Genomic DNA, 16691 nt, shown 5'->3' on the forward strand with positions numbered 1-16691 from the left:
CTTCCTACCTCTAATAATCCAATCAAGAAAAATCCATCACAGATACACCCTGCTGTGTGAGTTTATCATTGATTCCAGATGTGTGACTTTCTCACTGATTCCAGATGTCTTTAGTTGACAACAGATTACCTATCACAGCCTGCCTGCTTCTATGTAGAAAGGTTCCTGGAAGCCTCACCTCTGCACACCAGCAGGGGCACAAGCTAGGCCTTGCCACTTCTTTCTCCCTTTGCCTTTCCTAGCTCTCGTCAAGCTCCATATACACTCATCTATGCTATTCCCCCAGCATCCTGAATTCAGTGCTGGGACAGTTAAAGGGGACTGAAGCTCACCAAGTAGGCTTGGTAGGTTTGGATAGCCAATGAACCCTAGGAAACCACCTCCCCAGTGCAGGGAATACAAATGCATTCCACCTCATCTTTCCCTTTTATTATTTTAAGTTCTGAGGATCAAACCCAGGTCTTAATGCTTGCAAGGCAGACCCTTTACCTCCCGAGCCCAACAAAACCATTCTTTACATAAACGCATGCCTATCACACAGCATCCCAAGGTAGTAGGCCCTGCTTTTTCTGCAGTCCCATGATCCAGTGGGGGCTCTGTGTGATTTGACTTCAGTCATTCAGAAGGCATTGTGTAGTTCACAGAGGTGTCAAGTGGACCACACTTCTCCATGCCACCTTGGAGACAGAACCCTAGATTCCATGCTTGTCAGATGGGACCATCCCAGCCCCAGTCCCCTGCTCTGTCTAACTCTGAGTAGCAGACGATGATCATGTCCTTCATTTATGTGCTACAACTGACTTCTCATGAAACCACCTTATCTGGTCAGTATGTAGGGAGATCTTTTCTCAAAATAAACACTCAAACAACCGCTGTAAAAGAACAAAAATGAGTCCAACAGTACATAGTATCACGAAGCACACTGGAGGAGCCATGCCCAGGGGTGACAGGTTTTTCAAATATTGCTTTTTATTATTATTGTATGTGCATGCATGATATGGGGGAGGGTGGACCTGCCATGGCACGTGTGTGGAAATGAGAGGATAACCCTATAGGGTTGGTTCTCTTTTCGTACCTTTATGTGGCTTCCAGGGTCATACTTGGAGCTTGGTGGCAAATACCTTTACCTACTGTGCAATCTTGCTAACCGGAAATACACATAGAAGATAGAGTTTCATTGCTTGCTCATAATTGAACTCTTGAATTCTATCCTCATTTTCGCCCTTATGGGTGTATATCGGTATGATGTGCATATGTGTGTGGAGACCAGAGGTTCACTTTAAGGGTCATCGCACCATGCCCTCTACTTTATTTACTGAGGCAGGGTCTCCCACTGAATCCAGAGCTTACTGTGTATCTAGTCTGTCTCTCCATACTGCCCTAGTCTCTTCCTCTCATGCACTGGGATGCTGAGAGCTGCCATGCCTTCCCAGCTGTTATGTAGATGCTGGGGTTCTGAACTCCAGTCCACGTACTTCCATGGCAAATGCTTTATCTATTGAGCCATCCCCTCATCCATCAGTCCACACATGAATTAAAGTACTTGAAATCCTTATAAGCAAGATTGAGTTCACAACCATAAATACTCCATTCCATATCCCACGGTCTGTGTTACTGTGTTCTTTGTTCTCAACCCTTTTTGGAACATTCCACCTCTTCTTCTTAAAATAATAGATGTTGTATTTCTTGATTGAAAGGTCAACACAAGATAAAATTCATCCCAGAAATGGTTGGCCCTATATTGGAAATGACATTGATTCCTGAGACAGAACTTCGAAAAGCCACCCTTCCCATCTTCTTCGACATGATGCAGTGTGAATTCCACTCCACCCGGAGCTTCCAAATGGTAAGGATGAAATGTGCAGAGTGTGAAGACTGGCCGGACAGACAAAACAAACAAACAACAAACAAAACAGGAAGACACAGACGATTCCAGAGCTAAAGGTGACACACAAAAACAGTCCTCCACAGCTAAAAAAAAAAAACAAAACAAAACATCATGACCATCCTTATTGAAGAATCTGTGTCTCTGTATTCCTCGTTGGGAAGGGGGTCATTGGTTTCTAGCTGTCTCTTACTGGTTTTTATAGGGATTTTACATCAAATCCTAGATCAAAGCCCTTTGAGGCTAGAAAGGGAGCATGAGGTGTTTAAAACATGTGCTGTGCAAGCATGAAGATCTGAATTGGAATCGCCAACATCCATGTTTAAAAATAAAAGCTTAGCATAGGCATGCATACCAGTGCTGGGGCATAGGGCATAGGTCATAGGTCATAGGACTGTAGCAGTACACGGGTCATAGGAACTTGCCAGCTGGCCAACCTAACCGAAAAGGTGAGCTTTGGGTTCAGTGAGATGTTTGTCTCAGGGAATAGGGTGGAGAGTCAGCATCCTTTGGCTTCTGCAAATGGTCTCCCTGCGCGGGGGCACGCGCACGTGCGTGCGTGTGCACACACACACATATACAATGTGTGTGTAATTTTTAAATCTTATTTTAATGGGGATATAACACTTCAGAAAGCAGATTGACTCCTTTTTTGCCCTAGGCTGCTTAGTTTCCACCACCAATAAGTGTACCATGTGCCTGCTCATTCACATAGCTTAAATTCATATTGAATGTTTCCTCAGTATACATACTCAGAAATGCAATTTTAGAATCAAAATGCTTTTGTACCGTTTGACATTATTGCCAATTTGTTTGATATTATTGCTATAAGCTTTGACCTGCCCCCACTGCTGCTGCCTCAAAAGCCTGGTCCCAGTGTCACTCCAGGCTTGCTGAAAGTATAAATTATAATCTAAAATACTTTTTTCCCAGGCATAAAATTCATCACACTTTTGAATTTCATATGAATCAAGCACAAAGAAAGACTTGTGAAAACTGCTATTAAATTTAAAAACTCAGATAAATGGAGAAAAGGTATTTATATAGATAAATGTCAGGAGCCCAGAAAACTAAAATCATAAGCCTTGAAAACCATTTACAGCAGTTCTCATTTTTAAACGTAGACTTTGGGTCAAAGTAAAGGTCAAGGGTTGGTGAAATGAAGATGAATGGTGGGGGGAGGGGCTTTGCAGTTCCCCTCCCTCCTCTCGATCTTTGAGCCCGATTGCTGTATTATGGAGGTTTCTAAACATCTTATGGTAACCTTTCAAGGAGGTGCTTCAAATGTTCTGGTCTCCCCCAGGTTTGATGGAAAATGATACGAAGTCCATGAGAACCCTCCGGGCCCACGAGTCTAAACACTCCTTTCGGGCATCCAGACTCAGTCCTTTGTTTTTGCACAGAGTTAACGTTCCCAAGTCACATGACAAAGAAGCGAGGCTCCCCAGATCCCAGCTCACGTTCTATGAGCATTTCACTGACTTAAAACACACCTTGCTTGGTTATAGGCAAATAAAAGCACAGCCATGAACAAGCAGATCCACAAAAGAAATGGTATCAGGCTCAACATGGTTTCGTACTCCTCCACCACTTTGCTTAAATCTCACTGGCTGCTCTCCATTCATGTGGAGACACTAGGTTGCAAGCATTATCAACTCTCTAAGTGAAACAAATCAAAGGACAAAAAACTGTAAAGCTTGTAGAAGCAATCTTGGGATTGCCAGCTTTTCCTCCTCACCAGAACAAATAGCCCAGATAATCTATTTATAAAGAGAAAGGGTTTGTTTTGGCTCCCTGTTTAAGAGAGTTTCACTCATCCCCAGCGGTCCCTGTTTGGGGTCTTTGGTACGGCAGCCCATCATAGCAGGACTGGAGAAGTAGTTGAGCAGAACCACTCATCCCAGGACCAAGGAGAGCTGAGGCCATTCTCTCTGTCAAAGATGCACCTATTGGTCTACTTGGCCTAAACACCTACACACTAAAGGTTTCCTGGAGACCAAACCTCTGTCACATAGGACTTTGAGGGCACACTAGAAAAGCCAACTGTAGTCTCTTCTGTATCAGTCTGTTCCTGGGGGTTGGGAAAAAAGTCAACTATCTCTGCTTCCCAGGAAGATGCCCTGTCCAAACCTTCCCAGCACCTGTTATTCTGCTAGTATCCTGGCCACTCAGTTTTCTGGTATAAAGTAGTTACAGTGGCCCTTGCTGGCCCCCTCTGCCTCCTGATCACAGTCATTTGAGAAGTCTCACCTTGCCCTTTCTCAGCTCCAACCTCTATCCTTCTCCCTGCTCCCCCACAGCAAGGCTCTCCTGGACCACAGCACTTAGCCATTGACCTCCTCTGTCCTAGCACCTTTCTGCTTTCACTCTGGCAAGTCCCTGTCAGCCTGTTCTCTTAAAGCGAAAGGCACAATCCCTATTCCTTATTGGCAACCTCTACAGATATATCCTGACTGGGTGAATGCTCGGCCACCCGGACACAGCTGGCTCAGCCTGCCTCTCCATCCAGGAGCTGCTGGAATGGGGACGGTTGGCTGCTGTTTAACTAATCCACCACAAATGCAATTATCTAACCTGATTAGTCACATCAGTGAGGGCTTAAATTGCCTCCACTTTTATAGCAGATGCACAAACCTAATGGAGTGAGGGGAAGGCATTAGGGCTTTTTGTTTTTCAGCAGCTTTAGTGTTTTGGTCACAGGACGCAGCATCTTCTAAAGATTACGCTTCCATAGCAGAGTTGATAACGCTGTTGTTCCCAAAATATGCATTGTGGCCAGGTTATCTTGCTCGCTTGTAAATGGAGTTTGGCGGCAACCTCTTGGGTTCAGGGGAAAACCCCCATTTTACTCAAGATTAGATGCTATCTAACCATGACTGGGGTTTTAGAAGCAAGTGCTGTAGATTGGCGTTTCCAGAGCTTCCTGGAGACGTTGCCCTTGCACTTCCCAGCCACAATGGTAACATTTTATTACCATGTTCTTTCCAGTGCAGTTCCTGGCAGTGCAGAGACCTTCCAAGACCACTGTGCCCTTACCCTATCCAGCCTCTCCAAGGTCCTTCCATTGGCTGGACCTCTGTGGTGGTATGATGGGATAGCATAGAGTTAACTAATCAGGAGCCACAGTCTCTTCAAGTCTATGACAATCTTTCCAGAGCTGTATTTCTTCCCTCAGTTCACCCAATCATCGTGATTTCTTCAGTTCTGGATAGATCTCACCAGAACAATGAAAGTCTATAGGGCCCCTGGATGTGGCTCAGTTGGTAAAATGTTTACCTGGCGTACCCAAAGCCAAGGGTTTGATTCCCAAGCACTGAATAAACCAAGCATGGTGGTAGGTGTTTAATCCCACCACTTTGGAGGTGGAGGCAGGAGGATCAAAATTTCAAGATCAGCCTCAGCTGCCTAGCAAGTCTGAAGCTAGCCTGGAATACATGGCACCCTGGCTCAAAGAACAGTCTAGGAAAAGCAAAACAATAACAGGAAGGTCTCAGGCCTTTAATGCTAGCAAATGTCACCTGTTTATAGCTAAGTTGTACAGGGACTGGGCCCAAATGGGTGGATCCGTGATCCAACATGAAGGGTCATGGACAAGGCAGAAGCATTCGAAGTAAGAGGCAGCCTCGGGTCCTTTCAGAAATCCCTCCTAGCTATGGATGTGCATGCTCTCATGGGCCAGGACAGCAGATCTGCAGCCCCCTGGAAGGAAGACATCACGGTGTGCTGGTTGCTCTCTCCCACCTCCAAACCTCCACTCTCACTATTCTTCCCTGCCCCGCACTGTCTTTGGCTCGTGTCCTTTTCCTCCATGGTTGTGAGTGCTCCAAATAGCAAAGGCAAGACCACATGTGAGAGTCTCAGTTCTGGGGTCTTTCATGTGTCCCTGGGGTGATCCCTCCTGACCCTGTAGCAGCTGCCACTGACAGAGAAACTCCCCTATCATTCTCTGCCCTCTCTGTATGAATCTCCCCTAAGCAGAAGTCCATTTCTTTTCTTCCCCATCTATTTCATCTCTGTTACTAAACCCTGGCTTTTTTGATCCTCTCCGTCCTTTCTAAGACCTTCTCATGATCTGGTTGTCCCACCCATCCACCTAAGTCATTCTCTCCTACCCCTGCTCTGTGAGTTTCCCCTCCAGGAAGTCTCTGTCCCACACCATTGTAACATGTTACCCCAATGCACCCCTGTTTTCATGCTCCCCTGTCTGAATCTTCCTTCCACCTCATCCTAAGGTAGTATGGAAGAGAAGACATCCAGATATTCTTGCCCCGGCTGTCATCTACCTCCACACACCCAGCCTTGGTAAAAGGATGATGAACCATCTCTCGGCATTACCCTAAGAGCCTTCCAGAGGCACAGCCACCATGATCTCAGCCTCATACTGCACCTTACTTCCAAAACATTAAAGTGTGGGAGGGAAAGCCACACTTTAAATTCTGTCCTGACATAATTTTAAAGAATTCCATTTGTTACAGCTTTGGAAATGAAGCTCTAACCGCTGAGAAGTCTAAGTAAATGGCCATGCAGGCTGCATACCACTGATTAAAAAAACTGTACAGTGGAAAAGGTGAACTCATGTTCTCAATCAAGGGGTTGTTTCCTGTCATCCTTGGGAGGCTCCGTAAACCGCTCCACAACCTTCAGACACTCCCATTTAGTAGTAACAACATAAACGTGAGTCATCTTCGTGTCATCCTGAGTTTCCCTTTGAATAATCTCCCCTGTCACCCCTGCCTCTTACCTTAAGCAGATAGTTGATGAACCCGAGTATTCAGCTTGTCGGACCAATGTTGGACGCTCCTGCCACTTGGTAAAAAAGCCAGTACAATTCGTAGTACAGTATGAATGTGAGTAAGTCCGGTGGAAATTTTATCTTGTTGATTCTCCAATCCATTTGGGAGTTTATTTGTTGTCTTGTTTACCTGTGTTCTCTCTTTCGAAAGAAAACATGGTTGTGTGGCTTTCCATGCTTCTAGAGGAAACATGGCACGGCGAGCAGGTTTGATTTCATTGAATTCATTCCCAAAGGTGGCCTGAGAGATCTTGACAGCTAATACCTTTGACTCCAAGAGTTCTGATTATATTGAATTCTGTTCTTTTAAAGCCTTCCAGCAAAGACATACTCAACCTCCCATAGTCTCCTTCAACTAAATCAAACTTGGCTCTCTCTGAGGCCATTTTCTCGCTGTAATTATGCTCAGCTAGAAGGTCCTCTTCAGGCTGCATTGTGAGTGTCTGCAAGGTAACTCAGCCAGTCAGCCGCTGAGCCTCCGTGCTCCGAGGGTTCACTTTCGGGCTCTCTCAACTCATGAACAGGTCACAGAAGCTTCAAGGTCAGGGAACTGCCTGATAGACAGGAGGAATATGAATTTTTTTAATATGGGATGAAATCCTAGAGATTAATTAAGTATGTAATTAAGTTTACACAGTGGTTAAGAAAGATAAATGTAATCTACATAAAAATATTAGTGTGCCTGAGCCCGGGGATTAGAGGCCAAGTGACACATTGAAGAATCTGTCACTGTCAGGATATCATCAGGAAAGCTGAGAGACCAAGGCTTTTAAGCACTGGCTTGTGTCTGCTGAGGCTTCTTCATGGGCATATTTTCTACGCAGACTCAGTCAACCATCTTCCTGTTTCTAATGGCCTCTGGTAAATATCATGGGTAAGGTTGTATGGCTCTAGCAGACCGGCCAGCTCCATGTGGAGGTGGAGGAGACGAAAGAGGTGATTCTTTGGTGCCCCCTGAAACCAGGAAGTTGCCAAGCACCTACCTTGCAGTGTCTTCTGAACTTGTTTTCATGATAACAGTGGGGGGAAGTAGAGCGCTTTTGGGCAAAGGGTAATATTCACTAAGAAACTTTTGCTACGAGATGCAGCAGGCTATACTCTTAGGTTCATGATTTCAACCCGATTGTGATAAGCTCCGAGCCTTTGTTTGTATTATTTACATCCAGATCTCTGTGGTAAATAATCCTGGCTACATTACAAGTCTGATTTTTATACACGTATAAATATATTGTTGTGAGAGCAGCGAGACTGGCAAGATGGCTCAGTGGGTAGAGACAGGCTACAAGCCCACAATTTTTAATTGCAGTAAACCTAACCCCAAATCAAACTTTTCAAATGAATTATCATAGGTTTTCAGATTATCTGTGACTGGGAACCCCACTTCGTAGTCTCTGAAATAGTATTCAGCAGCCCATAGCTGACTTGTTCAGTAAGATAGGGAAGCAGCAGCTTTTTCCTTAGTTAATTGAATTCACGACATCAGTGCCACTGAGGACAGTCCATTACAGCCAGTTGAGAAGCACCCTTCCGAATGCCTCCACTTGATAATCTCTTACCTTTAATATTCTCAGGGGGATGCTGATATCAGAGACTTGAGATGCTCTATTCCATATTTTAACTCGGATACCCTGTGGATGTTTTTGTACCAATATTTGTGATTTAGAAAAGAGAAGAAAATATAATGGTTCTGCTTATTCCGTCAGCGAGCCTCCACCACCATTTGAGGAGCACAATAAACACACTCTAATTTTATCCCAGCCACAGAGCCCCGCTGCCTGTTACCACAGTGCAGGCTGACAAGGAACACGGTAAACATAGCCTTTATAAAAAAAAAAAAAGTCCCACTCTATCAGCAAATGGACTGTCTCCAGTTTATTGGGATGGAGCTGTTTAATTCTGATTATGATAACAGGTCACAGTACACTAGCATATTGATCCTCATATGTTCTGTAAAAAAAAAATATGAATGAATGAAGGTGCAGAAAGGAGAGGCTCTGAGGAGCCTGTAGACCTGGCTGACACATGGCAGACTTCTCAGGTGTTTGTGCAAGTGTTCGCCCTCAGCCTGGAGGTTGGTATGTCTAGAATCAACTGTGCTGTGATGCACCGACCGTCCAGCCACTCTTTTTGGGAAACATTAAACATTTCTCAGGCAAGTTCAATAAGCAGGAGCCAAGGCTTCCTCACCTCTCACATCCCAGTATCTTCTGAGTGAGAAACAATTTTAAATGTTTCTGTGTATGTTTGCCAGTGTTAGAATCAGTCATACTTCTCTGAATTCTCTATACCTTCCCAGTCATATCCCTCTTACATATCCACTTGCATACTATGTCTGAATTTAGTTGTCGGTTCTCTTTTATCTCAACTACTTGCTGTGAATCACGCATGCTTGTCACTCCCTTGATCTTCGAGGTCCCAGTCTCTTTTCCCCTGAAAAGGTGGGAGTGCTTTCAAATGTCACCCAGTGGCTAATCGCAAGAGAGCTCCCTTGTGTTGGAGTCCAAAGTAAATGGCCACTTGAGGGAATCCTTTCTGTAAGGAAGAGAGTCATTGCGAGCTCGTGGCAAAAGGTGGTCACTTCACAGGGAATGCATTTTCCTTGAGGTTCCATGTTGGAAAGGGGAAAAAGCCAAGTGAATCTCCTCCTTCAATGGAGCAACCTCTGTTTCTAAAAGCCTTGAACTTCTTAAGCCTGACCATCAACAAGTGGTATTTATCTGGGAGGAGAGTGGGAGAGGGTCAGAAAGACTGAGGAGCTCATGAAGGCCAAGGTTGCTGGGAGGTTGCCAAGTCCTTAGTTCTGAGCAAGAAGCACCCCTTCCCCAAGCCATGTTTGTGCAGTGGGATGAAAGTGAGGCTCTGAGTACTGTGCCATAATAGGGACAGGAGAGTCTGTGCCAGCTCGGGGGCTCTTCTGTGGGCCCTGCTTTCTGCTTCTCCAGAGCCTATCATTAGCTTCCACTGCCACAGTAACACTTCCCATGCCCCATATCACTGTCTGGTGTCTCAACCATGTGTTGTGGCTCAACGATGTCACCACTTGGCTGGACAAGGCCCAGAGAGCCAATTTTGTTGGTATCAACCAGCCTACTCTTTGCTGACACACTGAGTTCTCCCAAGCTCCTTCTACTTTAGGTTCAATTACTTGCCTCCCGAGATGTAGCTCACTAGCAGAGAGCTTGCCTGACATATAGGAAGCCCTGGGTTCCAGCCTCAGCACCCCATAAAATCTGATATAGTGACACCTATCTGTAATGTCAACATCCAGGAGGTAGAGGCAGGAGGATCAGAAGTTCTTCCTCAGTTACATACTGACTTGAGATTCTATTTTCACACACATGACAGTCACCAAATTTGTCATGCACATGGGGCAACATTTTCATTTCATGAGAAGGACTGTCTCAGGCTCATCTGCAAGCTTCAATACAGCAGTCATTAAGAGAGGAGGCCTACTCTCACTTGGCTGTTATTCTCATAAGAACCTTGTCATCATGGGACTTGGGGATTACTGCTGAGAACTGGGTGTTGGACATCTTTAAAGGATTCTGGAGACCTCACGTTCATGCTATGATGTTCTTGCTTCTGGGCTTTGAGGTCAGTTGCCATTTCGCTCTTGCTCACCTCCAATGGCCCAGAGTGTGACTATCTCCATCTTTATAAACCCATGTCCTCCTAACCCCTTCTGCCTACCAACATCCCAGGTTTAGTAACTCAGGATTTTCTTTCACCTGGGTGTCCCCTGGCTGTCAGGGAAAGATATGGGGAAACATACTTCTTGTTATTATGAAGGTGTTTATTTCCAATTGTCCCTAGAAATATGTAGGAATTCCTCATTCCCTGGAATTTAGAGTCTTTTTTTTTAATTTTTTTAAATTTTTTTTTTTTTTTAGAGATGTAGTCAGTTAACTCTGATGCTCACAAGGTCCAGCTCTAGGGGGTATGTAGGATGAGCCTGGAGATGGACCAACTGCTAAGCTCTGCTTCTAGACTCTACTGCCTTGCTTCTAATGATCCTGTTTGAAGAGGAGGTCTGTCAGTCTGTCATGGAGTGTCAGTGGAGTGGTCCAATGGATGTTTTCAGATTGCCCGGAACACTAACCTAGCAGCTGAAAGGACGCCTGCTCCTTCCCAGGCATCAACACCCTAGTCTGCTTATTGCTTGTCCGTAGAGATGGAGTTGGGTAGCTCTTTCCATTCCTCTTCGATTCTGTGTCCTACAGTTGGCTTGACTTTCCTCCCGTGGCTCTCACTGAAATACATGCATTCTGGCTTCATTAGCCGGGAGAGAAAGCAAAGGTTCTCTCTGAGGCTGAGTTATTGGATGTGTGTAAGGGCTCAGGGACAGCATCTCTGAAATGAAATCACGTTTCAAAGGCAGAGGGCAACCACCCAACAGTGACCCCAAAGACGTAAATGTGACTGAGACCTACATCGTCAAATGGAATGTCTGCCATGCTAATTATTTACGCTTCCTCTGTTTAATTATAGTTTGAAAATGAGATCATCACTAAGCTGGATCATGAAGTGGAAGGAGGCAGAGGAGACGAGCAATACAAAGTGTTATTTGATAAAATGTAAGTGTTGATTCACGGCGGGATTTATGTCAGGAGAGAGACGAAGAGACTTGTAATTAGACTACAATGAACTTTGTAGCCCAGAAATAATTAAAATGTGTTAATAATGGGAAATATTTTAAACCGTGCCTCAAGTTTCTTTCTTGGAGTGTGATTAACAAGGTGTATGTAATTATTTTTTCAGCCTCCTGGAGCACTGCAGGAAGCATAAATACCTGGCCAAGACGGGAGAAACTTTTGTGAAGCTTGTGGTGCGGTTGATGGAGAGACTCCTGGACTACAGGACCATCATGCACGACGAAAACAAAGACAATCGTATGAGCTGCACAGTCAACGTGCTGGTGAGTGAACCGTTAATTAAACCTTCTATCCTCACAGCATGCTGCGTGCAAATGGAGCCAGGGCTTTCAGGAGCCCAGAGGACAGCTGGCCTTAGAACACTCCACAGCGCAGCATAGCTTCCCCCTGCCTGGGGTTGGGGTGGGAAGTCCTCTTTGGTGCTGGGAAGGAAGGACAGAGAATTACCTGCAAATCTGCTCTCAGCCAGGCCAAGAGGTTGGCTCCCCTCTGAGTATTTCACAATGTCCCTGCTGCAGCTGAGGGTGGCAGATCATCTAGTTTCATAACTAAGGTAGCACTTTGTGAATTCAAGATGCAAAGACTCTACTTTTATTAGATCAGAGTCATGTACTAGAGTGAGTGTCCTGAATGGTAGTGTCCAAAAGATTTATTTATCCTTAGTCCTGAGAACATAGCCCTTTTTGAAAAAGGCATCTCTCTAGATGAGACCCAGGAAGATGGCTCAGTTGGTAAAGTGCTTGCCTTACCAACCTGAAAACTGAGTTCATTCCTCCAAAACATACATAAAAATAACCCAGGTGTGGTGGCTCATAATCCTAGCACTGGTGAAGCAAAGTCAGTTGGAAAGTTGTATTCCTGGGATTCGGTGGGCATCGAGCTTATCCCACCTACTTGGCAAGCTCCAGGCCAATGAGAGATTCTATCTCCAAAAAACAAAACAGAAAACAAGGTGAACAGCAGCTGAGGAATGACTGACAGCATAGTGCAGCCTCTTACACCACACATGTAGGTACACACACACACACACACACACACACACACACACACACTCATGCTCACACATACATGTGAGTGTACATACACACATGCACATCGAAGCATGAGATGAGATGGGATGCCTAGGTGGATGAGGGTTAATTCTATTCAAAAGAGTTCTTATACAGGAGAAAAGAAGCTGGCAGTGTACTGGGGGAATAGAGTCATGAAGATCACAAAGGTTCAAGGCCAGCGTCAGGTACATAACATATTTGAGACCAGTATGGGCTGCATAAGAACCTTGTGTCAATTCACCACTCCCAAAAAGGAAAGCAGACACAGAAAAAAAGAGAGAGAGAGAAGCAGGTGACAGCAATTAGAGTGAAGAAGACAGCATCCTCAGAACTCTAGGAATCTCCAGAAGCTGGAAGGGTCAAGGAGTGAGGCCACCTAGATCCTTCGAATGCACGAAGCCCTAACTGACACCTTGACTTTAGAACTCTCTCCTATGAGGATGGCTTTTGTGTTATTTGAAGCCACCCAGTTTATGGTCATTTGTGAGAGCACCATGGGACACTAGTGCAGGACAGCAGAGATGGAGGGTGGCTGGGTGAATCTGCTTATGTTTGATCCTGCATGTTCCTGCTGTGACTGTGATGCTGTTAGGTCTCTGGACACTGTTCCTGGGTACTTACTTCTTAAGGTGATCCAGGAAGAGCAGGAGGGCCAGTGTGTTTTTAGGAAGCTTGATGACCCACAAGCTCAAGTCCAAGGAGTGACTGGGCTGGCCAACCTCAAGCCTCTCTGTGTGGATGTACTTCCCAGTCTGGCTGCAGGGCTCTCTGCACTTTTGTGCACTGTTATCCCTATAAGGAACCATAATGACTGACTCCTGGCCAGGTAGGGCTATCCTCTGCTTCCCATAGCTGACTCTAGGCAGAAATGCAAGACAATACTATTCCTACCATGCCTAACTTCCTTCACCGTTCTTCTCAGTCACTGGCCTTGTGATTTCAGGCCATGATCCAGTCACTGAGAAACATGTAAGCACTTAGCCTTCACTTCCTTCCAGATCTGCCATTTGTGTGACTTGTAAGTACTTTGAGGTCACCAGAATGGACTTTTGTGTCAGGAGGAATTTGATATAGCATTCATTCTTTATAGAGTTTACTAAAGGGTTTGGAGAGATGACCCACTGATTAACGTCACTTGCTAAGTGAACCTCAGACCCTGAGTTTGCATCCTAATATCAACAAAAACTCTGGCACAGTGGCATATGTGCCTAGAACTGCAGCACTGTGGGGGACAGCGACAGGAGGATCTCTGGAACTTGCTGACCACTAACATAGTTATGAGTTTGGTGAGAGGTGCTGTCTCAATGGGATAGAGGAGCAAAATTGACAATCTCCTCTGACCTCTGAACACATTCATGGGTACACATACATGCACACAACAATCATACCACACACTCACACACACACACACACACACACACACTACACACACTCATACATACAGACTCACACACCCCACTCATACAGACTACACACTTACACATACCACATACTCATCCAATCATACATACATTAAGAAAAATCAGAAGGGGCTGGAGCAGTGCTTCATGTTTAAGAGTGGGCATTGCTCTTGCAAAGGATCTGAGTTCAGTTCTCAGCACCCATACCAGACTTCTCTGAGCTTCCTGTAACTGCAGCACTAGGGGATCCAGTGTCCTCTTCTGTCTCTACGGACACTCATACTTTGGCCTAGACATGCAACCATTCATATAAATAAATAATAAAGTAAATCTTTACAAAGAAGAAAGGAAAGAAGAAAGCCCTGGCATATTTGAATAAGAAAGATTAACAGAACCAGTCATTTTTACACTCTGCTTCTCTTCATCAAGGTAGTTTCTGTCTTGCCATGAGGAACATCTCCTAAAAGTTCTGGTGCAGTGCAGCCCATGTCTGCTATTTGGACAAGCTGCTAAGGCCAATAACAAACATTCTGGTAACCAGTTTTCCCTTCCATAAACACCAGGACCTATGATATCTGTCAGTTGTGGAAAGAGCTTGGGAGTCATCTCTCCTTTAACAGCAAGGGGGGAAAGTGAATAAACTAAAAGACAAGGTTCTCCTAACATTCAGTTCCTTAGACTAACAAGTTCTCCTTCAGCTGTGGAGGCAAGAACATGCACAAAGTCATAGCTGCTGGAGCTGAAATCCAGGGTAATATAAACCTTGGCTGGACATCATAGTCCTCTCGTCATAAAATAGCCATCCTAAAAACAGAGAGCACACTTTAAGGGACAGAGAAGCCATCAGAGTCAGACATGGACAGGACAGGGATTTCACAGTTATTGGCCCAAGCATTTCAAATAACTGTGGACTGAGGAGATGGTTCAATCAGTAAAGAATGTGAGGATGTGAACTGGAATTAAAACCATAGGCACAAGAGATGCTCCTGGGACACTGGAGTGTTTGGAGACTTGTGAGTGAGATGTGGGAAGAAAGGGCTTTCCTCACTCTGAATCTTCTGTCAAGTCTGCAACTGTAGCCGGAAATGCCCTCGTTACTGCTGGCCTCATAGGAACCAGAGCTCCTTCAAATGTCAGGTGCAGCTCCAGGTCAAATGGTCCCTGTTTGCTGTCCATAAAGTCTTTCTTTCAGAGAGACTGACCCTTTTGATCTACGGTGTTGAAGACTCACTGTGTGTATGCCTTTACAGTGTTATCTTTGCCAGCTCCATAGTTGAGTTTAAACATCATTCTTGGATGCTAAATTTCCTGATGAAGTTCTCTCGAGGGCCCATCCCTTAGTGAGGAGTTATTGGCTGATGGTAACTGATTGGGGAGGGAGAATCATTCTTAAAAATAAAGAAATGAGTTAGTTTAAAAGAAAAAGAATGATTATGTGTGTTCTAGTTAGGTTCCTGTGCTCCAGCAGATGGCCCTTCTCCCATGCATATGTGACAGCATTAATTAGATGTAATGAGTTATCTGCAAAAAAGACAAGACATGAAGCTAAGAGGGGGACATTTTGGGGAGAGGTCAAGGGGGGAAATGGTCATTGGATATGATCAAGTTTTACTGTATGCAAGTATGAAATTCTGAAGAAAAACAAAAAACTGATATGGAAAATAAAATGGCTGTCAAGCTCCCATCCTGTAGGCCCATGTGAGTTGACTCTTGCACCTTGTGGTGTCCTATGCATGACCTAAGGTATATAAAGTAATCCACGGGGAGAAGAAGTGCCACTCAGATTCTTCTGCCTCAGCCTCCTAGTGCTGCCATTACAAACGTGCACTGCCAGGCTCACCAGAAGTGTGACTGTGGTATAAATGTTGAGTTAGATGAAGTAATGTATAGAAATAGCTCAGAATAACTTACTGGAAATCATAAACTCACTTTTCTCCACCAGGGTTTTTGCACAGGGGTCTTTTTTCTTTCATATTCTCTTCCTCTCTTCCTCCCTCCCTCCCTCCCTCCTCCCTCCCTCCCTCCCTCCCTTTCTTCCTTCTTTTTGTGAGTGAACATCCATTTTTCTCATATTGTGTCTCAGAGGGTCTCTCTAACGCAGTGGACTCTCTGCAGGGAACATGATGGGTCCATGGGGGTTGGGTTCTGCTTCAGCACTGCTCAGGCCAGTGACAGTGGCCCCTTGTGGAACAGTCAGGGTGGCAGTGTTATGGAAATAATGTGTCTTTACCTTTAAATACATATGGCCAGCAATTTGGGATTTGCGAGGACAAGAGTGTCCCCATGCTTCTCCATTTCTCACAAAGGCTGGCCCCACTGTGCTGAAGTCATATTGATGATGCCTTTCCTTCCTCCCAATAGCGGAGGAGACTGGCTACAGTGATCAAGAGATTGTTTTCAGTCAGAACCTTGTTCTGACTGAAGATGGGTGACTTTCAAATGACTGATATGGGTTTAGTTCTCTAGTGTCTAAAGTGTGATCCTTACCAAAGCAAGAGTCAGGGGGAGTGTTAGATGCTCAGAGCTCGGGTGAGTTGAAAGATCTACTCTGCACACACTGGGTCCACTGAGTGTTCCAACCACAACTGAACTATGATTTGCAATGGCGAGTTGCTTCAATTTTTGCTTTTTCTTTCTTGTTCTTTGTATTGTGGTGTATAATGGAGTCACTTTTTCTTTCAACACTGCCATGGTTTAATTTTTCAGAATTTCTACAAAGAGATTGAAAGAGAAGAGATGTATATAAGGTACGTGTATGCCTGTGTGCACTGTGATCTCTGAGATGTCTATGAAGTAGGTGTGCGCCATATTGGTTTATATCTTCCGTGTGTGCCTCACTGGTCAGCACCCTGTGTATGTAATCACTGTGCAGTGTATATAAGGTATGTATATGCCAAGTTGCCCAGCACC

At 44.9% G+C, this 16691-nt stretch overlaps 1 protein-coding gene across 2 annotated transcripts in view; it reads left to right on the plus strand.

The window, feature by feature from the left end:
* Dock1 (dedicator of cyto-kinesis 1) overlaps positions 1–16691 on the plus strand; it is a 509283-nt gene that overhangs the window by 431520 nt on the left and 61072 nt on the right. For both annotated transcript variants that reach the window (NM_001143858.1, XM_087561118.1), the window contains 4 exon segments: positions 1698–1846; positions 11166–11251; positions 11436–11592; positions 16488–16528. In NM_001143858.1, coding sequence (NP_001137330.1) covers positions 1698–1846; positions 11166–11251; positions 11436–11592; positions 16488–16528 — 433 coding nt within the window.

Source organism: Rattus norvegicus, chromosome 1 (genome assembly GCF_021556685.1).
Source record: "Rattus norvegicus strain SHRSP/BbbUtx chromosome 1, alternate assembly SHRSP_T2T, whole genome shotgun sequence".
In the NCBI taxonomy this organism is placed as follows: domain Eukaryota; kingdom Metazoa; phylum Chordata; class Mammalia; order Rodentia; family Muridae; genus Rattus; species Rattus norvegicus.